The following is a 25,545-nucleotide window of genomic DNA, read 5'->3' on the forward strand; positions in this document are numbered from 1 at the left end:
CTCTGATTATCGTTCATCCGCCCTCATTTGGGCCACCTGATGCACGATGCTGTTGCTTGCTTCTCGCCGCTGGTAGTGTTGCAGGGGAGATGTTAATGTAACCGGCCTGTAATTTTGGGGTTTGTCTCTTGCGCCTCCTTTGTAGATAGGGGTAATTAGCCCTAATTTAAGGTCACTTGGGACATTTCCTTCTCTCAATGATGTTTTCCAGAGCAAGGTCAGAGGGACCTTTAGTGCACCGACACATCTTTTCAGTAATACTGCACTAAAGGTCCCTCTGACCTTGCTCTGGAAAATGGTTATCTCACGGACCTCTCTATGAACTCGAAATTACCTTGCAAAGTTGGCATGCACATTGTCGCAAGTTGATTTAAAATTTTGTACTCATTCACTAGAACCGGAACTTTGTTAACTACTTTTGAGATGAATTAAAAAAAATTAGGCAAAGATTCAAGCGTAGCCGAGACGAAAATATTCATCAAAAAATATTTTATAATAAGTTAAGCTCTATTGGCGATATTCGCTCAGTGAGTTTCATTTCACTGTGATATTATATTGTTCCTAAATTCATCACCATCTCTGATATATGGGATTTGTAAAAATTTAAAGTCTCGATCTTATACCCATCGCTTCTTAATTTATTAGGGCCTTATTTATCTGTTTGTTTAAATAGCCTATAATTGAGAGCCGTTATGTAAACAGGCAAACACAACTGATCAAGCCGTGGACAGCTTCTTGCTTAGGTTTCCACAACTTTATAGGATATATCATTCTATGTTGAAGAACAGACTAGACCAGTGGTTCCCAAAGTGGGCGATATCGCCCCCCTAGGGGCGGTGGAAAGATTTTGAGGGGCAGTAAGGAAGAAGAGGGCGTTTGGGGGGCGATAGCCCGAAGTCGAAGTCAGAAGTTCGAACATTTGTTTGACGATTTGTACACAACACGTGCAGCAACACGTGCAGCACGTGACTCCCAGCGATGGTTTTGTCACCCAGATCTGTTTTTTAACCTCTCCTGGGTTTACGTCTCGGGACAAATTAACGGCCGGACTCGCGGCCGGTCTCGCGGCCAATTTCCAATTCAATGTTCAAGTGATATCTCTCAAACTAATGAACCTAACTTGATGAAACTTGGTACACGTATTCATTAGGACCTAACAGTAATGTTAAGCTTGTGAATTTTTTTTATTAATTTTGCCTTCATTTGTTTTTGCCATAGTTATATGGCAATACAGGCCGAAATTCACAGAACCGGGTAATCAAGACATTTTTCCAAACTATTGAGCAAATTCGAACGAAATTTTGAATTTACAGTCCTAACTACCGAACGTTAATGTTTAGCTCCTAAAAATTTATTCGATTGTGCCTTTGTTTGCGAGTCTTTTTTCATTTCACCTTCATTTGTGATTTAAACAGCAATACGTGCTTAAATTCGCAATAATCGAGAAATTAATCCAAAACTACTGAATGGATTTGAACGAAACTTAGTATTTAAATACCTAACCTCAACAACGGTGATGTTTAGCTTGCTAGGTACAATTTTTTCGTTTTGCCTTCGTTTGCGAGTTATACGGCTATACGTATACGGATATACGTAAACGGCTCTTGGTTAAACCGGCCGGTAGAAAAGCCGGTCGTTCCTCCTATATCTGTATAACTCGCGAACGAAAACAAAATAGAAAAATTATCGCGAGCTAAACATAACCGTTGAGAGGTTAGGTTTTTATATACAAAGTTTTGTTGAAATCTGTTCAGTAGTTTAGAAGAAATTTCTTGATCGCCGCGAATTTAAGCTACAAATTATCCGGCAATACGGGCCGAATATAAGGACGTATGAAATCAAGAATGACTGTGAAATGAAAAAAAAACTCGCAAACAATGGTAAAATCGAAAATTTTTAAAAGCCCAAAAAAATTAACGCTTGGTAGTTAGGAATGTATATTCAAAATTTCTGTCAGTGGGTCTATCTGTTACAAAAGGCATGGGTCAACAATCGCCGGTCTGGAACATTCGGGCTTACATGGAAGGCATGATAAGAGAAGCCAAGGGATTACGAGAGACTAAGTATTTGACCGTAGTCCAGTGTGACCGTCTAACTGCAGATATGGACAATGCTGCTCAAGGCAGGTAAACTAACAGGAATCGCAAGTCTGGCTTACCGAAGGTGGAAGACTATCAGAGCGCCCACCACCCTCCACGAGTTCTGAAGAGACAATGAACAACAGCGGAGACCTGCGGCTAGTAATTAGCTATGATGACGTGGCGCTGTTGCCATACCTGATGAATTTCCTCTACAGATGGTGAGCTAGATAAATTGGAATTTGTACAGAATAGAGTGGCGTGATTGGCACTAGGAGCCTCCAGGTGGACTGCAGTTGAGGCCCAGAGAGGAGACATGGGTTGGAGCACCTTTAAGGAAAGAAGAATGAGAGCAGTTTGAGGTATAAAGTGAGACTGGAGTAAATGGACAATGAACGCTGGGCATGAAAGATGTAAATGTGGAAAATTAAGGTGAGCAAATGGGAACGTAGATGTTGGGCAGTGGTGCATAAGTGTGGTATGCATGAAGCATGGGTGCGCCAAAGGCGCGCTGGGCCAGAGGACGAATGGGTGGTGACAGTACGGGGTGCGATTGGGATAGAGTGGGATGAAAAAGAGTGGAAAAGAGAAATGAATAAGCAAGTGAAAGACTATGGGCTGAAGGTGTGGAAGCAAGGAATGGAGGGAAAGGACACTCTAAGACTGTATCAGATGAAAGGGATGCCAAAATATGAATGTATGTATGATGGTAGTAGAGGTGGGGACCTTCTGTTTTGTGTTAGGGCAGGTGTGCTAGGTGTGAATGGACGTACATACAGGTGGAATGAGAGGAGGGAAGATAAATATCTTTTGTGTGATGGGGATGAGAAGGAAACTGTGGAGCACTTGTTGATGGAATGTGGGGCGTATGAGAGAGAGCGTCAGTCTATGATGGAGGTGATTCTGAATGAGAGAGGTGAGACGAAGTGGGGCATGAGAGAACAAGCGAAGAGTGGATGGCGATAATTACGCGTCTGTCTGAGGGAGCAAGTGCGGCTATGTTTGAGAGTGTGAAGAGATATTTGGAAAACGTGTGGAGGATGAGGGAGAGGAGGAGGATGATAAGAGTGAGGTCTTGAGAAATGGAGGGTTGAGAGAGGGGAGGGTGGGAGAGAGTGGAGGGTGGGAAGACAAATGCGAACGTGCCAAATTGTTTTAGTACATTGTTTTATTTTTTTAGGTTGTTGCAAAACAAAACGAAATTGTTAAGCTCTTTTTCTTAGGACTGCTGTGAATACAGTTTAATTTAACTTTTTTGTTATGATACGAGTGTTAACTTTTAATTTTTTGATGCTAGTAAAAGTTTTTAGACAGCATGTATAACCGATATAAAGGTCGTGACCGGAGATCACCATGCATTTCAATTTCATGGGATTATTATTGGAATGAGTTATTTAAAATTCAATAAATCTAAAAATAAACTCTTATAGACTTATAGTAATTTATGAAACTCCAGACACTGCATTTTTGTTTAAAATACTGTCTAAGTACTCTAGTTCATGTTAATTGTTCATTTATTTCTTTGAATTGATTTATAAGCAATATTCAAGAATTATAGACAAAAATGGGTTGTTTTTCATATTTTATAAGAAGGAAATTAGGCAAAGGTTGTAGCCTAACTTGTGAAAACAGGTAAAATTGACCTTAAGCATACTAGCATAGGCATTTTTATTTCATTTATCATTTATGGGTCAGGGGTGGCAATGTGGCATGTGACTTGAAGACTTCTACCCAATTTTTTTACCTCTGCCAAATTTTATACCTGTAGAATTGCCTGTAATGAGTCTTTAACTATAAGTATTGTAGGTATGATGTATGACAGGACTTCAAATATTAAAATATTTATAATATTGATTAATTTTAATTATTTATTAATGATCTTTATTATGATTCATATCTACCATACTATATAAAATGCATTTTTCCTAATTTGACTTGATTGATCCATAGGATGACAAATATATAATATCGTCAGACTAAAAACAACCATGCTAAAATGCCAAATTTCAGATAGCAAAACAACCCACCCATTAAAAAATTACCTATACCTACTTGACTAGGCCCCCAAAATTGTTCTATAGTCATTCAAGACCTATTATGCTGCAATGAAATAAAAAAATTGACCACCAGTTAATGGCAGTTATCTCCATGTCAAAATCTAGTTAGAAAGTTTTTCAGTTTTGTCTAAATTCTTGGGTGCTATTTTAGCAGTTTTTATCATCATTGCTAGAGAAATAAACATGACTAATTTTTTAACAAAACTTTATATTAGCCCTAGCTAAATTTAATGTTTAAGCAAAATTTCAACTTTGGTATTAACATGGTAATTCAATATACGTGTCTTTTTTAATTCTATAATATGAGCTTCCTAACTAAAAACTACTAGTGTTACAAGTATAATATATGGCAAATGTATATATATAATATACAAGTATAATATATGGCAAATGTATAATATATAAACTAGTTGTTTTCGGTATAAATTTCATGGTGCCAACTACCAATTCTCCAAAAAATACGAAGACAAAGCTGACTGTAAATATACAAATTACATTTCAATACTATAAATACACAAATTAATTTTCATTTATGAATTTAATTTGCCAATATTATTGATGGACTAATCTTGATTTTTTTTAATCACATTGCTAGACTGTGGAATTCATAATCACAACCTCATGAAATGTCATATGCCATCACTCTTCATTATAGATTATTGAAAATATCAATTTTGTACAAAATAAGATGGCTTAGGTGAGGAATATATCTCTCGCCCGCACATAGTAGCAGAGCAGAGTTTTTTTAGACTCTACTTCAAGTTCATTTTTAATCCTGTAAGTAGAACAGTAAAGTGTCATGGATACTAGCATTATCATACATAATAAATTGGTTTAAATCCTGAGTAAATGAGAAAATTAAAAATGACCTGATTCTAAAAAATCTGTGTAGGTCACTATGCTCCTGAGCCCTTACTAGAGCTTACCTGCTATTTGTGGAGCTGCAAGATTCCTGCTAGATCAGTGGTTCCCAAAGTGGGCAGTATTGCCCCCCTGAGGGTGGTGGAAAGATTTGGGGGGTGGTGAGGAAGAAAGGGGCAGTAAGTAGGTGGCGGCAGTCCAGAGTCAAAGTCAGAAGACAAATTGTACCTACACAACAGATGCAGCTGCTGGATGTGACTCCCAGTTATGAGTTTTTTCTCCCTGATCTGGGTTTCTTGAACTTCTCCTAGGTTTATGTCTCAGGCAAATTTACAGCTGCGAGTGACTTGCGGTTGGTCTCAAGTCTAATTTCCATATTCAATGATCAAGAAATATGTCCTTGATAATGCACCTAACTAGATGACACTTGGTGCATAAATTCATTAAGACCCAATGGTGATGTTTAGCTTGTGACATTTTTTAATTTCACCTTCATTTGTGAGTTATATGGCAATAAGGGCCAAAATTCACAGTGATCAAGGAATTTCTTACTAATTGCTGAACAGATTTGAACAAAATTTTGATTATACATTCCAAACTACTGACTGGTGATTTTTAGATTGTGAAAAATTTTTAGATTTTGTCTTTGTTTGCAATTTTTTTCCCCATTTCACCTTCATTCATGATTTAAACAGCAATACCTATGTGCCTAAATTCGCAGTGATCAAGAAATTTCTCCAAACTACTGAAGATTTGAGCAAAACTTTGTAGATAAATACCTAGCCTCCTAGTAGTGATGTTTTGCTTGTGATAATTTTTTTTTTTTGCCTTTGTTTGCGAGTTATACAGATATGTCAGGTCGTGATGTCATTAGTGACCCTTACATCACCTTCTGTGATGTCACTATTTGTGTCTACGCCTCTTGGTTAAATGGCTGGTCGAAATGTTGGTCGTATATCCATCTAACTCATGAATGAAGGCAAAATAGAAAAAAATTGTTATGAGCTAAACATCATCATTGCTGAGATTTGGTAGTTTGTCACTAAGTTTTGTTTAAATCTGTTTCATAGTTTGAAAGAAATTTCTTGATCACTGCAAATTTAAGCAACAAATTACCTGGCAATGCAGGCTGAATAAAGGAGTGTGAAATCACAAATGAGGGTGAAATGAAAAAAGCTCTCAAGCGAAGGCATAATAAAAAAATTTTCCTGAGTTGAAAATTACCATTTGGTAGTTAGGAATTTATATTCAAAATTTCATTTGAATCTGTTTAGTTGTTTGGAAGAAATTCTTTGATTACAGCAAATTTTGGCCCATATTGCCTTATAACTCACAAATTAAGATGAAATTTTAAAAATTTCCATAAGCCTAACATCTCCTTCTGGTCCTATTGAATATATTTTCCAATTTTCATCAAGCTGCATTCATTAGTTTAGGAGATATTCCTTGATAATTGAATTTTGAGACCGGCTGTAAATTTGTCTGAGATGTCCTGGGTTTCTAGTGCTGAAACAGTTGAAACTCCTAAAATATATTTTGGTTTACTTAATGGGTTCTATTTGTGAAATACACATTTGTGTTAAAGCTTTCTCTTATAAAATTGCAACATTTGTACTAATTATGAAGAAAGAGGCATTTGTTTTATATGTGCCTGTGGAGGACACTAGAAATTCACTGGTGAGCCAGATGGGGCTGAAAATTTTGTGAACCACTGTGCTACATGAATTACCTCCTATTCAATTGTTAAAAAAGGCAGAATAATCCATGAGATTCAAAGTTATTCTAAATATGTTACTTATTAGCTGTAAAATTTCGGTAATAAGTATGAAAATTCTAATCTTGCACTTGCATCTACTGCATCTTTATCCTATTATTTGTCATGTAAAAAAGTCACTAGATTGCTTTAATCGCAGATTCACTAGAAATTTAAAAGCGAAGAAAACACCACAAAAATTTAGCATATCTCTTTTGAAAACGTTTCAAAACGATGGAGCTGGTCTCCGAAACGTTTTCAAAAGAGATATGCTAAATTTTTGTGGTGTTTTCTTCGCTTTTAAATTTCTAATTATTTGTCATACTTCAGACCTGAAATTCTTTAATTTATTTTGAATTCTGACTTTAATTAAATTCTTTCACTCAAGGGTCTTGATTCAGATGGAGGCATAGTAGGGCAGAGTTGACTCTGTCACTCACCCAGCAACCTGGATTTGAGTCACATACAGGACGGAAACTCAGCTCATGGCCAACTAGGCCATGGCTTTTAACTAGGCCATAGGCTTTTAACTAGGCCATAGGCTTTTATCTAAATTCTGGTAGATAAGTGAGTACCTGTTTTGTCCAGAAGGTTGGTTGTGTCATAACGGTTCTGGCAGGTCAGCAAGCCAGTGATGGTGATAGAATCACCTGTGGCCTTGGTGCCCTGAAAAGCTGACCTATCACCCCTCCCTAGTCACCACTGTCAGCATGTGTAATTACAACAAAAACAATGATACAGTAACATTTTTAGGATCTTATTATACTGGAACTCAAGTTGACTGCAATCAAGTGTCTGTGGAATTGTCTTTAATCATAATTTTTTATTTTTTATTTTTCAGCAAGAAAAAAGCCTCATTTAAAAGTGAGAATGAAATTCATTCATCTAATCAATAACTCTAAATTTATTTCAATGCCTTTATTTTCCAAAATGCTGCTTCATAATCAATTTATATCACAAAGAATTCCATATAACTATTACTCAACCTTCATATGTGAAAGGCCTAATAATGAACAAGATAAAGTGTGGTTTAGGAAGCTTCTATCAAAAAATATGAGAAAGAATCTTTGTGATTCAAGGAGCTATACCAATCAGAATATCCTGAGGTTGGCTGAAAGAGGTATTTGGAAAGATAGATTTCCAATTGCAAGGTAAGTTGGTCTAGTGCTCAGATTTTCAATTAATTTTATTACTGTTGAAAATATTTTTGCATTGAACTTATAGTATATATACTATGTTAGTAGTATAGATAGAGGCCTTATAATGACAGGTTGCCTAAATGACCTAATAGGATTACTACCATCTACCTCTGATCAAAACCTGATCATTTACCCTGATTGACCAAGCTCTCTCATTATTTTTTATTCACCAACTTAGTATAGTTCAGACTGTTGATAAAAACCTGAAACTTAACCTAGAAGATTCTTCTTTGGAATATATAATTGATTTAAATTTTCTAAATACTCTCCAGAAACTGGGTGCTCATAGTTATTAATCAACATCAAGCCATCCTGTACTTTCTATGTATCAATAGATACATAGACAGTACAGTCTTTGGACATCTCTTATTGTATCTTTCATTTTTATAAGAAATTTCATCAAGCTTTTTCTCTTCACAGGCTGCTCCAAATGACAGTAGCATGTAGATGAACTACCCTATTTCTTCATTAATTATTTCATATGGTACATTAGCTCTCATTTTTTATAAACCCTCATTATAAAGGGTATCAGTCGGCTTTTATAGAAGAAGTTGGAATAGAATCTGACAACAGAAACTAACTAAGTTAATTTAATCTAATGGTGGTTCAAGGCCAGCATATTGATACTGTCTGCTAATACATGTCATTAATCATTGTTGCCATTCAGTGCAATCTTATTTATCTCCTTTGTATATAATTCATCACTTTTGATATTATACATTGTTTTGTATAGGTATAATCTCATTATTCAATGCTCTCTTATATTAATCCATGGTTGTATTCCTTTCAATGACATTTTTCTTTATAGTACCTTTAGCGTTTTTAGCAATAGAATACTTTGTTATATGGCAAAACAGCTTTGCTCAAAGACCTACAAATTCTTAAATTCATGTATTGGCAGTCTGCCTGTTCCACCCATCATTTTACCTAGTACTTTTTTGTTCCATAGGAATAAAAATATAAAATAGTATAAGAGATGATCTTGATGATACTGTCAATTGGGGCAATAAGGGACAATTTTGAGCAATTTTTGTTAATAACTTCTTACCATGAAACATTTCCTTAACAAATTTGGGCTCATTTTAAAGGTCTTTTGAGGGCTATCATATGGCATATCTGAAAAAATTTCATATGCTATTTGCAAGGTGCCGGATACAAAAGAAAAGCATCCTGAATTATCCCTGGGAAAAGGGTAATTTGTGATACTTGAAATAAAACTTAATTTTAAAATGTTTGAAGCATGCAGAGTGTAGTACTTGTCCTTTACTAGCACTGACTTCAGTGATAAGTCCTCCTCTTCCTTTGTAGATGATGTAGATGTATTAGAACAAATTAAATTTTCTGTGATTTGTACTTGTTTCTGCTTTATTGATATGATACTACCATATCCATACATTACTGTATTATTAATGTGATATTACTGTATCCATGGACATGCCATTGAGCATTGACCACAACCTTCTCCACTGCAAGCTTCATATCAGCAGCCATGTAGCATTTCTTCTGTATCTGTAAGCTTGCAGGACTGGACTTGTAATTTCACACCATTTTAATTGGGTAAAGTGAATTCACTACCTACAACAACAAAAAATAAAAAGATTATAAAAACATACCCAGAAAAGAAAATAATATTTTAGTGACAGCCATTACATTTTTTGGAGAAATGGATCATAGTTTAGGTTAATTACTTTTTATTCTATGTTGCCCAGTGCACAATTCTATCTATGACATTCAACGCACAATTTTGTGATGATCAATGATGATTCACTTACTTTTTCATTTTTTTTTCACTGAGCGAGGTAAATGTAATCAAAATTCTTTATTGATAACCAATTTTTTTTTTTGTTAACCAGAGCCTTTGCTAACCAAGGTTTTGCTGTATGCGTTTTAGAGGTGTCCTATATAGCTCCATCATGCAGAAATGGCTGCCATTTTGTTTTGGAATGAAGTACAAAAATTCTGTCAGTGAAGTTTTAAAGCCAAAACCTGTCTGCAACTATTTTTGTAGCAAAATTTTTTAATATGGCAAATATTTTTATACTACAGACCTTCGAAGAAGTACCTTTCCTAAATATAATTTTTTAACATTTTTTTCAGGGTTTTTTAGAGCTAGTAAATGTATGATTTCTCAACTCCCTTTATGCTAAATAGATTGTGAAAATGTTGAAGTTTATGCCACTATTTTAAGTTTTGCAATATTTCAATTAGTTTTGCTGCTAAAACATTTTCACAACATTATGGAAGACTGTCCCAATTTACCCCGCCAGCCCCTTATTACTCCTTCTGACGGAACTGTTTAAGTTTCCACTCATTGACCCTGGGCTCACTGTGTGCAAGACAAGTAGGTATTTAGACGAGGCTCCAGGTTCTGAAAAGTATTTAATCAATTCAAATCAATAATATATTCCAAAGAAGTAGTATCTTTCAAAGTGACACTCGCTCCAGGTTAAATCCTGGGTTTAAAGTAACATAGTTTCCAAACTTTACTAATGCCAGTGGGTCAAAAACATTGAGAGTGCTTGGTCAATTTGGGTAAAAAGTCAGGTTTTGATTGAGAGTAAATTACTGTTAACCTATTAAGTCGTTCCAAATATTAATGGAAAAATAAACCAATGGTAATGCACTAAGTTACTAACCAATTAAAAAGTTTATTTTAAAGCTTCCATGTAGCCTTTAAAGCATAGAATTGGCACCAAGGATTGTGATTATTGGTTCTTTTAACAGCATAATCTTTGATTATTTTACAGCTTGGAATTTGAGAAGAGTTTGGCCACCTCCAAACAAACCGTGTATGCTGGATTTGATCCGACTGCTGATTCCCTGCACATCGGCAACCTGCTTGTTATCATCGCCCTTCTTCATTGTAGACAAGCTGGACACACGCCTCTTGTGTTGGTAAGGTTTACTAGCTTTTTACATTTTTTAAATAGAAAAGATCTTAATCAAATCTTGTTGTTTCAAGTAATATTGGTTATAACTCTTCTTCCAATTGATTGAGTATGATGTGAAATTGATTGAGTATAATGTTGAATTGATTGAGTATAATGTGAAAGAATTGAAAATGTTAAACTTTTTAACGTTTAATTGAGCACAGAATGTTGAATTAAATTTTTTTCATGTTTAATTTTTTGGCTAAATTGAATTGAATTTTTTTGCTAAATTGAATTAAATTGTTTTGCAAAAAAATACATGCCAAAAAATTAAATTCTTCAAAAACATGAAATATATTTTTGCTCCAGTTAGGTGGCTTCACATCTTCTGTTGGAGACCCTACAGGGCGTCTGAACGAGCGTCCTCACTTGTCTGAAGACGTGGCAGCAGCAAACTTGTCTCGAATTCACGACTGCATTCTCAAAATTTTTGAAAATCACAGCAAACTTTTCTGGAATTTTGGTGATAAGGAGCCTCTTCCAGATGCAATGTAAGAGCAAAACATGACTTGGTTGGTTTAGTGAATAGGATTGCATAGTTTGAAGCATCATGCTAAGAGAGTATGTAGGTTTGTTCAAAAAAACATGACTTGGTTGGTTTGGTGAATAGGATTGCATAGTTTCAAGCATCATGCTAAGAGAGCATGTACGTTTGTTCAGAAATTATGTGAATTCTTATTTTAATGTTTTTGAATGAAAAAATCTACACAACTTTTAGGGCTTCGAATGGCAAGTTACTCACAGAATGTATTCCAAGGCAAATTACCTTCATTTTGAGCTCACAATCGCTAGGGTGGGACAAATTTTTGTCCTTTATTGATTGCTCTTGCTTCTCACTTTAACTAAAATGAACCATAATATGGAGGAGCAGTTGATTTGTTAAGGCAAATGGTATGAAATAGATTTTTCTACACTTTAATATTTGCAATAGGTTATTTAAAAGTCTGAGTTTACCACATAAATTCATGTAAAAAATGAAAAATTCTGAACCTATCACTTTGATTTTTAATAGCTTGACCAGCTCAAATGCAGGCAACTAGGCCATAGGAGTTCATATATGGAGGGAAAGCATGGACAAGAGTATAATGGGTGCAATGTTCATAGTGTATGTTCTAGCTGCAATATATCACTGATGTGTTTATTCCAATACAAACTTTTGCTAACTACCGTAGAGACCTGGAGATTTTATCTTGTTTGTAGGCTGATATTGTAAACTGAGGAAAGGATAATTCTAATGATAAAACAAAGTATTTATCATCAAGGTTAATAAAGATAATGGTAAACTAAATGAAATGAAGCACTGAAATTACAATTGGCCAAATTTAAAAGTTTTTATATTCCTAAATTTCAATATGCTGGATATTCAATTTGGTATTAGTTCTATTCAATTGCATGTTCTCATCAATTAAACAATGTTTATTCAATCATTAAGTGTGTCAGATAATTTAAAAATGAAATACTTGAAAGCTTTGTTTGTCAGCATTACTTTCAAAACTTTCTGAACTTTCATGCAACACACATAAACACTATCCAAGAGAGCTGTAGCTAAGAAATTATAAGTCCACATAGATATAAGATCAGGTAGCTCTTGAGCTGATTTGCTTTATCAGTTATGTTTATTCCACACAAATGATGAGCAAATGGAGGAATTGATCTTATATTTATAAAGCACTTTTAGGCAAACATGGTGACAAGCCAACAGCAATGATGAATAAATAGACATTTAATTGGCATAAATGAATCTAGTTTAAAATTACAATGAACTAGCCGGAATATTATATTAGTGGCTGGCAATAATATATTTCTTAATTTTGTAACTTATATTTTTCAATTCTTCAGCTTTCTGAATAATCAATCCTGGATGCAGAACATAAAATTTTCCGAGCTCCTTCCCGTCCTGCAGGCAATGAAGATGAAAGATCTTTTAGGAAGTCGCTTCGTCAGAGAGAGACTTGGCAAGCCTGGAGCCTTGTCTTTGAATCTTAAAGAATTTTTATATCAAGTAAGCTGTGGGACTGGACTGCTTTGCTCTGATGTTCTACTTGTATAATTTGTTTGTTTTTGTATAATATGGCACTCCTTTGTTTACCAAGATACCAAGATTCTGGCATACTGACCATGTTATCTCATGTTTTTGGAACAAATATAGTTTTTTTCTTTATTTATGTTTCCCTAAGGATGACCGAAAGAATTCATTTTTTTTAATTGACTAAAATTTTTTTCTTCATCACTTTTCAGATTTGTCAGGCATATGACTGGTTGCATCTCTATGATAAGTATCAGTGCAAAATTCAAGTGAGTTGAAACCAATTGAAACCAATTGAAACCTAACCCATATGTATGGCCCTTAGATGACATATTTTTTGAGACATTTTAACCCATGTAGCATAATTTCACAACATTAAAATCAGTAATCATAATAAGTTCAACTACAGTCTTGCCTATGCAGTTAAAACTGGGTTGCAAACCTTGAGGCAGTTGATTAAAGTTCTATTCTAATTATTTACAAAATAGGCAGATGCATTTTATCATTGCAGTTATTCTCAACTCAAATTTTATTTATTTCAATCCTTGTGAATATGCACTATGCGCTGGTCTAATTGAACGAGAGTCTATCTCATATTTTGATATTTTTTTCTATCTCATAAAAACAAGAGTCTATCTCATATTTTGTATCGAATGTATTGTATACATTATAATTAATGTACAATCTATTGTTGTATGCAATACAATGTATTGTATACAGTATAATTCATTATGTATAGAATGAATACAATACAAGTCCTAACTACTCATGTCACAGATAGGAGGGAGCGACCAGCTCGGCAACATCATGGTCGGTCATGACCTCATACGCGATGCTCGGGGAGACTCTTCTTGTACAGGTTATTTTTGCGCCTAAAGATAAATCCCCCCGAAACTTTTTCCGCCAAAAGGAAAAATATTTTAGACTTGTAGACTTTACTGATGGAATTTGATTGTCATTTTGAATGTTATTTAGCATGTTAAACCCATATATCATGAAAATCAAGTTGATAAGTTTTTAATTCATTAACTAAATCTGCTCTCTTTGAACTAGTACTTTTATTTGCACTGTGTTTCTGCTTGTTGTATTCAATTTTAGTTTGTTTTAGTGTCTGCTTGTTGTATTAAATTTTAATCTGTGATACATTTCAATTGAATTTTTTATGGGAAACTCAAATTTTATGGGAAGCCCATATTATTTAAATTACAGGAAACTCATTTTTTGTTAACATCAAAATGATAAGTTTTTCATTTCATTAACTAAATCTGCTCTCTGTGAACTAATTTTCTTTGCATTATGTATTGCTTCTTTTATTAAATCTAAATCTGTGGTACATTTACAATTGAAATTTTTCTATTAAATAATAAATCATCCTAGTGGCCATGAACAGTTGTGCAAGGGCAGCAGATTATCCTCATAAGAATGTCAATACCTCCGTCTTTATCACTGCCGTAAACTTTATCCAAATTGCTCCTCTCATTTTAATTTAAATCTGTGGTACATTTACAATTAAAATTTCTCTATTAAATAATAAATCATCCAATTATTAAAATCATCCAATTAAATAAATTTGCAGGCCTCACCACGCCGCTGCTGCTGGGGCCGTATGGTGAGAAGCTTGGCAAGACTGCGGGCAACAGCGTCTGGCTGAGCAGCGACAGGACTTCAGTCTTTGATTTCTACCAGTATTTTCTGAGGAAGCAAGACACGGAGGTATTATGTTTTCCCACAGCCTCTTATACATGTCAGCGTCTGCTTTTAGTTGTATTTTTAAGTTGCCGGCTTTGAAATTTATGTCAGTGGTTGGGGTTAGTAATGGCCAATTAAATGTGTACTTGGGATTCATGATTATGTTGGAATATAACTTTCTATATCTGAGGGAACAGAAATTGTGCATTTCCGATTTAATAAAATTCCTGATCACACTTGAAACAACTTTTAATCTCTTGGCCTGAGGGACATCAATTGATTTGCTGCGTCAGCTTGAGCTTTAGTTCTTAATCACAAGCAGCCATCCTGATAAGTTTTTTTCAGTCCTTGTCTCAAGTGTAATGCTTATCATTGGTTGATATCATGCATTCCTTTCAAATTTACGTGTATTTAGAAAGCAAGAAACCCTCGATTTGGATAATCTATCTAGAGAACTATGAGTAATTCTACAAAAATTTCACAAAAATTATTCTCTTCTTATCTTTGTTCAGTTATGAAATTAATGTAAAAGAAGATGTGTGTTTTTGGTAGTATTATTTTGAATAATCGTGCCACAGACCATCAGCAGTTATCTTCTTATCTCAGTTTCAAGCGCTGCCACTTGGAGATATCTTCGTGCACCATTCAATTAATGACTTCTTTCCAGGTGGAAAATTTGTTGAAGTTGATGACGTTTATTCCTGTGAACGACATCAAGAAAATAATGCAGCAGCACAAGGTAATCTTTCTTAGAAACTTCCTTTATGCAANTTATCTCAGTTTCAAGCGCTGCCACTTGGAGATGTCTTTGTGCATCATTCCATTAATGACTTCTTTCCAGGTGGAAAATTTGTTGAAGTTGATGACGTTTATTCCTGTGAACGACATCAAGAAAATAATGCAGCAGCACAAGGTAATCTTTCTTAGAAACTTCCTTTATGCAAGAATCTTAGAAAGTCCAAGAGTTCTACAATTAGTTAAATATATTCACAGTGCATTCAAAATCCAATTTAGAATCGGTAATTACAGTCTAATAAATTCTCTAATGTTTTAAAAGGATTTGTTGGTAATTTCACAGCTAATTTATAAATGTTCATTGAAGTTTAATCTAATGACACGACGTGATGATAATCCTGTTAATGTAATTATCAATATTTGAAATTAATTTGTTCCGTAAGACGCCAGAGCAATTCACTGTAAATTGATGAAGGAAATGAACGCCAAAGAATAAAAGACCTTGCCCAGCGCCATTGAGTTTATGAAGAATTATTGATGTTGATGTCGCAGGAGATGTGATCTTCATCAATATTGATGTCGCATATTGATGTTGATGTCGCAGGAGAAGCCAGAGACGCTGACTGCGCAGAAGAAACTGGCGGAGTCGCTGACGCTGCTTGTACATGGAGGTCTGGCCTGGGGGGAAGCTTGCGAGCATGTTTGTGTACTAAAATAAACATGCTCTATGTTTATACTAAAATAATCAAACATGCTTCGTGTCTATGTATTAAAATAACATGTTTGGTTAAAAATAATGCCAGTTTTATTGAGAACTTCTTTTAAGTTTAATCTCTCAAGCTTTCTGATAAGAGGTACAGTAATAGGATGAATAAGTCTTAAAATTTGTCCAAATGGAAGGTTAGGTAAATCCTGCGATGCATTTCACTCATCACTGAGCATCTTCAGGCAACGAAGAATCAAACATGCTTCATGTTTATATATCTGCTTGGAAATACTTATGTACCTGCTCGTGTAATTCTCTAATGTAAGAAATAATATAATCTTATTAGTCCAGTAATGCAGTGCCTGGGAGTCTGGTGACATCATAGATTTATTATTGAATGATTTACAAGTGATTCCTTTAGCAGTCAATAATGCTAAACGTGGGTATGTACGAACCTCTCGTTACTGTCAATGTATTATTTAGGGTTAATCTAGTATTCTTATTTAATATTGTAGCTAACATGCACATTAGGAGCTAACATACACATTTAATTATAAAGTGGCCTCGCTTACAGCTTAGCAGAAAGCTTGCGCTACAAAATATTTCACTTCCATCGCTGCGCCTTCAATTGCAGATTATTCATTCAATTCGGAATCTTTTAATTTATTTTAATATTTCATTTACTGAAATTTTCAAAACATTGTGCGTGCAAGGATAATTTCTTGAACAAATATATTTTATTTTTTCGCCATCTAGTCAGACCAGCATGAAACGTGTTTTAAAATTTGCAAAATTTTCATGGCTCGAATTTTTTTATTTTGCCATGCGCCTAATATCATTTCTGACGATGTTCTTGTGTACGTTTAATTATCTACCTGCTGACTTTACTCTACGGAAAGATGATTCATTATAGTTAGTTTTGATTTCAACTCACAATTGATCATGCTGGGGACATTCTTCTTTCGTATCGCAGATGACGCGTATTGGACTATTTGTTGTATAATTACCCACACAACATTATTATACATTGTTAAATGGCACAGAGCGTGGGCTGGAGATTGCCCAGAAGTGCACGGCAATTTTGTACCACAACCAAGCGACGGCGCTGCTGGACCTGACGCCGCCTGACCTGGAGAACTTGTTCGGCGCCAACACAGCGCGCCTGACGCTCCACCCCGCCACCACCGTCCTACAGGCCGCCATGAGCGCTAAATGCTTCGCTTCTGAAAGTCAGTGTAACATTTATGTGCAGTTGTACTGGTAAACATTTATTAAGCAGTTGTACTCATGAACATTTATTAAGCAGTTGTACTCATGAACATTTATTAATGTACCTTCGTGCGGGATTGCGTGATTGTTTGAATTTGATTCATATGTGTTAGGTGCTGTTTTGATGAACATTTATTAATGTACCTTCGTGCAGGCTCCCTTGGATGTTTGAATTTGATGTATTTTGCGTTTGGTTTAGATCAACTTTATCGTTCGTGGCAGTTTGATCTTCAAGCGTTCCATGAGATTTGCACGTATTAAATGAGCGGTCTTGGTCTCAACAGAGATTTGAACGTTATTAAACTGGGATGAAAAGTTCACTTTAAACTTGAAATTTGTATTAAAAGTTTCCAAACTCCTAAAATTCTCGTTGTAGGTCTATAGATACCCTTGGTATTTATATTTGTCATTTCCAATATGTTGAATTTCGCCTATACTGAACTTTATTCGTCGTATTCCAGCAAATCATAGTTTTGAATGGAAATGGCATGAGTTCTATTATAATCATGTTTATGTACTAAAGTAATTACACATGCTTTATGTATATGTACTAAAACAGTCAAACATGCTTAATATTTATGTACTAAAATAATCAAACATGCTTATTGTTTATGTACTAAAATAATCAAACATGCTTTATGTGTATGTATCTGCTTGTATTACTTGTGTACCAGCTCTTGGAATACTCTAATTTAAGAAATAATGTTATCTTATTAGTCCAGTGATGCACTCCCTGGGAGTCTGATGCCATCTTACATTTATTATTGAACGATTTACGAGTAATTCCTTTAGCAGTCAATAATGCTAAACGTGGGTCTGTACGAACCTCTCGTTACTGTCAATGTACTATTTAGGGTTAATCTATTATTCCTAAGTAATATTGTTGCTAACATTTATTTAGGGTTAATCTAGTATTCCTAAGTAATATTGTTGCTAACATTCACTTATGGCGTAACTGTTTAGTGGTGAAGTGGCCTTGCTTACAGCTTAGCAGAAAGATAGCTTTACAAAATATTTTACTTTCATCGCTGTGTCTTCAATTGAAAATTATTCATTAACTTCGGAATCTTTTAATTTCTTTTAGTATCTTATTTACTAATCATTTTCTAATCACATTGTGCATGCAAGGACAATTTCCTTAAGCTTATTTATTTTATTTTTTTTCACCATTTATTAAGAACAGCATAAAACGTGTTGTATAATTTGCATAATTTTCTGCTTCGAACTTGACTTCATTACCATGCTCCTAATATATCATTTCTGACGATGTTCTTGTGTACGTTTAATTATCTACGTGCTGACTTTACTCCATGGAAAGATGATTCATTATAGTTAGTTTTGATTTCAAATCACAATTGATCATGCTGCGGACATTTTTCTTTTGTAGCACACATGATGCGTATAATACTCTATGTGGTACAATTACATATACCTACATATACCTACATCATTGTAATACATTATTAAATGGCACAGAGCGTGGGCTGGAGATTGCTCAGAAGTGCACGGCAATTTTGTACCACAACCAAGCGACGGCGCTGCTAGACCTATATGATGCGTATAGGACTATTTGTTGTATAATTACCTATACATCATTATTATACATTATTAATAATGGCACAGAGCGTGGGCTGGAGATTGCCCAGAAGTGCACGGCAATTTTATACCACAACCAAGCGACGGCGCTGCTGGACCTGACGCCGCCTGACCTGGAGAACTTGTTCGGCAGCAACACAGCGCGTCTCACCCTACACCCCGCCACCACCGTCCTACAGGTCGCCATGAGCGCTAAATGCTTCACTTCTGAAAGTCAGTGTAACATTTACGTGCAGTTGTATTGGTAAACATTTATTAAGCAGTTGTACTCATGAACATTTATTAATGTACCTTCATGCAGGCTCGCTTGAATGTTTGAATTTGATGTTTTTGCGTTTGGTTTAGATCAATTTTATCGTTCGTGGCAGTTTGATCTTCAAGCGTTCCATGAGATTTGCACGCATTAAATGAGCGGTCTTGGTCTCAATGGAGATGTGAACGTTATTAAACTGGGATGAAAAGTTCACTGTACGCTTGAAATTTGTATTAAAAGTTTCCAAAGTCCTAAAAATTCTCTTAGGCTTATAGATACCCTTGGTACTTATATTTGTTATTTCCAATATGTTGAATTTCGCCTATACTGAACTTTATTCGTCGTATTCCAGCAAATCATAGTTTTGAATGGAAATGGCATGAGTTCTATTATAACAAGGATGTGAAGTAAATTGACGCAACTTTTACATGGTTCTATTTGCTTTGCTTAGCTACGTTCAGAACTACAATGGTATTCTTGATAAATATCTGAATTTTCATCAGTGATAACGCCCACGAGTTTATGCCATCGTTGAATGTCTCGGAGCTACTGAAGCTTCACTGCGAACCACAGTCAGAGCTCCTGTATCTTCAGAATATAATGTGTACTAATATACTAGACACATTGTATGTGTCTATTATATTATAGTATATGATAGTAGTCTAGTATATTATATTATTATCCACACATTATATTCTACTAGAACATAATGCGTAAATAGACGCAATGCGGGCTAGTCTACGTTCTAATTTCAGTTGACAGAAGCTAAAACTTTTTTCTGTAATCAGCAGGTGTATTACGTTACAATATTCACGCATTTCATCTCTTTAAGAACATATTTCATCTGTTCTTCTCTTCCTCCAGAGACCGCCGATTTAAGAACATATTTTATCTGTTCTTCTCTTCCTCCAGAGACCGCCGATTTAAGAACATATTTCATCTGTTCTTCTCTTCCTCCAGGAACCGCCGAGGAAATTATCCGCAACGGAGGGTTCCATATCAACCAGTTCCCCGTGAAGGAGCCCCACATGATCCTCGTGCCTGACGCTCACATCCTCCCCTCAGGATATTCCCTCCTCAGAGTTGGTCAGTTTCTCAAGTGCAGTTATTCCTAACTTTTATCTATTGCAGATAAGTTTTGTCAAAATTTTGCCAGTAAAATAATTGCTAACTTTTATCTATAGTGGACAATTTTTGTCAAAAATCCCCCCTGACCACTTTTAAGAACAGCTCTTGTAAGTTAAAAGATGCTTCACCTGCGTTAAAATGTACCTAAATTTTCTGAAAGCTTACCTTCATTTTCATTCATGACTGCAGCTGAAATCCTGCAGATTCATTGTTGACAAAATTCCCCGTTAATAACGCGTTTTTGAAATCTTTATTGTTCCTGTACATAATTATTGTATAATTTATCATGTACGTTAGAGTTATTGTCAGTAACTTTTTATTGGTTAAAACCAAATAATCATAGAATTTCTAATATTCAGACAAGCTTTTAACAACATAACGCATAAGCTTGCTGTACTCGAATAGTAAGTTCATTTTTTACTTGAATAGAAAAAAAGTTTTAACTGTATTTGGGTACGACATGTTTAACATGACTTTTTCAATCAATCAGTTAGTATGACTTGATCCTTGATATTTTGGTGTGAGAAACATCCAGGGCCATGTCATCAAAAACCAATTACTGACCTCTTTTCAAGTTAGACCCACCAATCATAAATTAGCCGCTACGTTTTCTTCGCCCGTTACATGTACTTAGGCCGCTACGTGTACTTCAGAGAGTTTTGATAGTATGGCTGCTAGTCTGTACGCAGTAGTACAGCCTCCTCTTGACTGATCACAAGTTACTTGTTTGCATTCGCGGGAGGTGCAGAAGCCTGCGTAGAATTTACTAAATTTATTTTAAAAACATTTTATAAATTTGAATAGGCTCGAAAGATAAATAGTAAAACAATCAATGCATTATTGTTCTTCATTTTGTTCACAGGGAAAAGGCGCTTCACTTTGGTAGCCTGGAACAGCAGCAGTGCTTGGGCCGAGCGATCATAGTCTACTCGAGTCTTACGCCATCATCAGTCAATCAAATGGTCGCAGGAATTTATATTACAATAAAAGATACAAAGTTACCGGTGTAATGAATGTACCATTACTTATGATCGTCGCAAATGATTTTCTCATGAACTCGGTTGTTGTTAGCTAATTACGTTGCAGTCTTTACTTTGCATTCCACAACGGATTTCATCTAGTGACTGTTTACTGCCATTGATTTGATTTTCAAATTGTCTCAATATGGAAAATTGGTATCATAGTTTGAATTGTGACTCAACACGTGCTGATTTTCAAAATAAAATTTCGCTTTACTACCAATTTATCTTCCACCTCACACCGCCTATTGCATTGATAGCGATCGTCTTCGAAACTAGATTCTTGTCAATAATAAATGATTTCTGTATTAACACCGTAGTTTTAATATCTTTTTGCAAACTAGAGTCGATATGATATTTTTTAAATTTGTTCATGCTAAACTTCAGAAAGGAAATTCGTATTCTATCCAATTGATCACATTTTTGTAGGTCTCGGACAAATTTACGGCCGGACCCGCGGCCGCAAGGTTTTCTTAGTGTTTTTATGGGTTTTCTAGGTTTTTTGTGTTTTTAATGGAACCTGTTCCTAACTGGACCTAATCTGCGTGGTTTTCGTTGATTGGCTAGGTTTTTTCTATGTTTGGAGTCCGGCGGCCGCGGGTCCGGCCGTAAATTTGTCGTTTAATCAGTTTGGCAGAGTAAATGATGAATACGACAGAGGCACTAACTACAGTGGGGAGATAACCGTTAGTGAATCATTCTGTGTGAAAATCAAATGGGCAATGTCTAGAATTGTATTTAATATTATTCGCAATTGGTGCTGGACATTTGTTGGACAAATATAACTTACATTCAGCGACTATCAATAGGTAATTTGGTTCAAAAAGATGTCCAATGTCGAGGGAAAAACTTAGAATTCATCGCACAGTTTTATGGCTGAATGGATTCAAGAAACAAATTGGGGAAATTATATGCTAAAATTTATATTTTATTTCGAGACAAAGCTTCTCTCTTATTGAGTCAGACGATTCTCACATTTTGAGCTTAAAAGCACATAAGTCACATATGAAGTATAATAATAAACTAGATTTATCGATATGACGAACAAACGCAGTCAATGTTAGAGGCATTGTCAACGTATTAAGTGCGGAAGCTATAAATAATAGTTTGATTAAATGACACGACAGCTATTCGCGAAAAGTTGAAAACGGACAGTGGATCGCATCATCACAATATTTCTCCGACCGACCGACTCCGTATGTGAGCCGACGACGTGATATCTCTCGAGGATTTGAGAAGTGCCTTTCATAATTTGCAGGTATCTATTTCGTTCGAATTTAGTCTCAAAATGTATATATAATTTTCTAATAAGCTAATTTCTCTCAACTCGTTCTATCTCGTTAGATTATCAATTGTATAAATTGCCAATCTGTGGCAATCTCATTGATGATTGACCTGGCAGGCTGGCAGACCTGGTCACCTGCCACCGCCCACGGGCCACCTGGTGCTCTCAAACAGAGTCTACAGAGAATATGGTGGGTGGACGACCGACGACATACAGACAGTCTCGGGCTTAGGGAAGAGTGGCCACTTTTCTCTGGTCATTAGCCTCAACCTCCAACCATAGTGTCAAAGCACAGATTTTCTGGAATCAGTTCATTTCTAATTTATTTATTTACTTAAGATTTATACCAATTTCTTATGTATAACAATGCTGGTATCCAGGATACTTTTCTGGTCTACTAATTGGACTCAAAAATGAACTTGATGCAGAGTCTATGAAAGTTTCTGCTTTGCCACTATAACCTCCAACCAGGGTGGAATTCTAGAAATGGAGGTTCACTTATAAAAAAGCTTTCCACCCAAGGTGGAATGCTTTCCTTAGCTACAGTGCTCTGCCAGGTGACTGACTATAAATGAAAAGGAGGATCAAAATTGGACAAACTGTTTCAATTGTATAGTACCTCAGAATCAGATTTGTTATAAAATTGTTTGAATGTCTCTTGTTTGATAGATATTCTCTATTTTTCTTTTATTTAATGGATTTTTTAAAATTTTTCCAGGCTTTTTGTTTATAATGATCAAGTTTAAGTTAAGTATTTAGAACTTTCCAACCTTTCAGGTCCTGCTTTCCAATATGCTATGTGTACTGGTTAATTTAATATCCCTCTAGAATTCTACACTGCGGCTCCAACCTATCAAGGAAAAATAAAGAGTTGTCTTAAGGTACTCTAAAACCAATCCCGGCATCCAATAATCCTTAAGGAAAAATTAGGCCAAGCAAACTGGGAAGAAGAACTTGAAGGGAAGGACATTGAGGGCTGTTGGGTGGTGATGAAGGAGAGAATTCAAGTAGCTGTTGATAAGGCTGTGCCAAAAGGAGTCTCTAGGAGGTCACAACATAAAAAGTGGATGGATGGTAATAATGAGTGGCAGGCGGCCCAGTATGGAATTCTGTATAGGTAATATATGATCATGTTAACAAAAGGAAATGTATTGAAAAATTTACCACCTTACAACTTCCACTGAAGTGACAATTGATACCCTTACACTGAGCTTGTCAGAAACTGCGGACACCCGGATGCGGACAGCTGTACTTCCTTTAACTCGCTTGCGTTGGGTTCGAAAACCGATGAAAAGTCGGCGACTCTTCCCTCCAATAGGCTACATACACTAGTCGTGTATCCGTATCGACAAATTTTATAGAAGAATATGTTCCAAAATAAAAATTACGTAAACTTTCGCAGAAAATTCTCACGATTTCACCAATACCAACAAAGTTCTTGAATCCACACGGAATGATGGGATAAACTGTTAATCTTTCACGGCGTATGGCAACATTGTGTAATTTGTGTTGACTGTTGACATTAGACAAGACGGTGTCAGACACCTTGTTTTGGTCTTGTAAAGTTCAATTTCATAATAAATAGATTTGATCCACATTTCACAGTGACATTTAAATGATGGAAAATTGTTTCAAAATTCAAACGCCAATTGATACGCTTCTAAATACGAATTTATTCATGTTTTTGCCCTATAATGTCGAATTTGTCTTAATAACTTCACTTCACTTCAAATCCTGAATGATTTTGTCTCCCGTGGCAAGTTTTCAAACATCTTGTGTCTTTTAGAAAATGTTGGTTGTTTATAAGCAGTAAATGTAAATATAAGCAGTAAATATTTTAAGCAGCTCATCAATATTTACAGATTTATGGATTGGTGATGTATCAATATTTGTTATAAAATTAAAAATACATGGAAATGAAGGCACATGACTATTTTTGGAACGGGTAAAGTATTGGAACACTGCTTGCCGACCGCTCGGAGCCTCGGAGTCGGAGAAGAAAGGCAAGCACTGTATGGTGCAATGGTTGTTGGTGTCGTTGCATTTTATTTCAAGTGCATAAGAAGTGAGAGTTTAAATAACCTTGTAAGGTAATTACAATATAGTTTATATGACCGGGTAAGGTTATTTTATCATTGTGAGTTGGATAAACAAAAATTATCTATTATTCTTTCCGGTACTAGCTAATATGGCTGATTATATAGTACAGCGGGCATAGTGGGATTCGCAACCGTTGCAAGTCGTGACGCGAGGTGGTCTAATAATGGTGGCGGTCATAGTCATATGAAATGAAGTTAGTTTATTAAATTATTAAGTTTAGGTTTTGGTTGTCTTTGGTTTTATAATTTTAATGATATTATTTCGTATCATAATTTGTGGCTCATTAGGAGTTTAGGACACTGCAGCAACCGCCAGGGCGTTATTTCAGAGTGGTAGAGCTGTGGTCAACAAATTTAAGATATATCCAGCCTCTTAACATAATCAGTTCCAAATATTGTCAAAATATTGAAAGAGAATAGTTGTATATCCATTTATATATCAAATGTGCAACCATAGCTACCATAAAATGGGGTTACTTTGACCGGCGGGGTAACTTTGACCACTTTTCGTTTTTTTAACAAAAACCCCAAAAACTCATAAACGATTTGACATAGAAAAATTTTGTCAATGGCCATCAAAGGCCCAATACTGAGCCTCTGAGGCCATAGTGGCAATCAAGAACAGTTTTTTTCTAGGGTCAACATACAATTTCTGAACACAAATTAAGCATATGCATTGCTTCACAATTTTATGAATGCCGATGGTAAACAGTCAAAATATAACTCAGTTTACCAATAAATTTACATTTTAAAATTAGATTTTACATAACTGTCTCCAATGTTAGTAGGTTCTGCTCTGCTGAGACGACAATGCAAGTTTGGTACTGGCAGCGCAGGCATCGACAACCACACGTTGGGGCCG

At 35.4% G+C, this 25,545-nt stretch overlaps 1 protein-coding gene across 1 annotated transcript; it reads left to right on the forward strand.

The window, feature by feature from the left end:
* The first annotated feature begins 7,588 nt into the window (after nucleotides 1-7,588).
* On the forward strand, nucleotides 7,589-21,611 carry LOC108683193 (tyrosine--tRNA ligase, mitochondrial). The gene is made up of 13 exons (XM_047883010.1): nucleotides 7,589-7,900; nucleotides 10,696-10,843; nucleotides 11,188-11,369; nucleotides 12,718-12,880; nucleotides 13,117-13,173; nucleotides 13,682-13,763; nucleotides 14,481-14,617; nucleotides 15,261-15,332; nucleotides 15,933-15,999; nucleotides 17,078-17,263; nucleotides 18,633-19,112; nucleotides 20,113-20,238; nucleotides 21,143-21,611. Exons 1-13 carry the CDS (start codon nucleotides 7,620-7,622, stop codon nucleotides 21,202-21,204), a joined length of 2,043 nt encoding a protein of 680 aa, XP_047738966.1. The 5' UTR covers nucleotides 7,589-7,619; the 3' UTR covers nucleotides 21,205-21,611.
* Nucleotides 21,612-25,545: the final 3,934 nt, after the last annotated feature.

The sequence above is a fragment of the Hyalella azteca genome, unplaced genomic scaffold (assembly GCF_000764305.2).
Source record: "Hyalella azteca isolate HAZT.00-mixed unplaced genomic scaffold, Hazt_2.0.2 contig11786, whole genome shotgun sequence".
Classification (NCBI taxonomy): domain Eukaryota; kingdom Metazoa; phylum Arthropoda; class Malacostraca; order Amphipoda; family Hyalellidae; genus Hyalella; species Hyalella azteca.

Excerpts from the sequence above, each read along its gene's own strand:
- LOC108683193 (XM_047883010.1), top strand. The coding sequence starts at position 7,620 with ATGAAATTCATTCATCTAATCAATAACTCTAAATTTATTTCAATGCCT. Across the intron at positions 7,901-10,695 it reads GATAGATTTCCAATTGCAAG|CTTGGAATTTGAGAAGAGTT; the intron begins GTAAGTTGGTCT and ends ATTATTTTACAG. Across the intron at positions 13,764-14,480 it reads GGGAGACTCTTCTTGTACAG|GCCTCACCACGCCGCTGCTG; the intron begins GTTATTTTTGCG and ends ATAAATTTGCAG.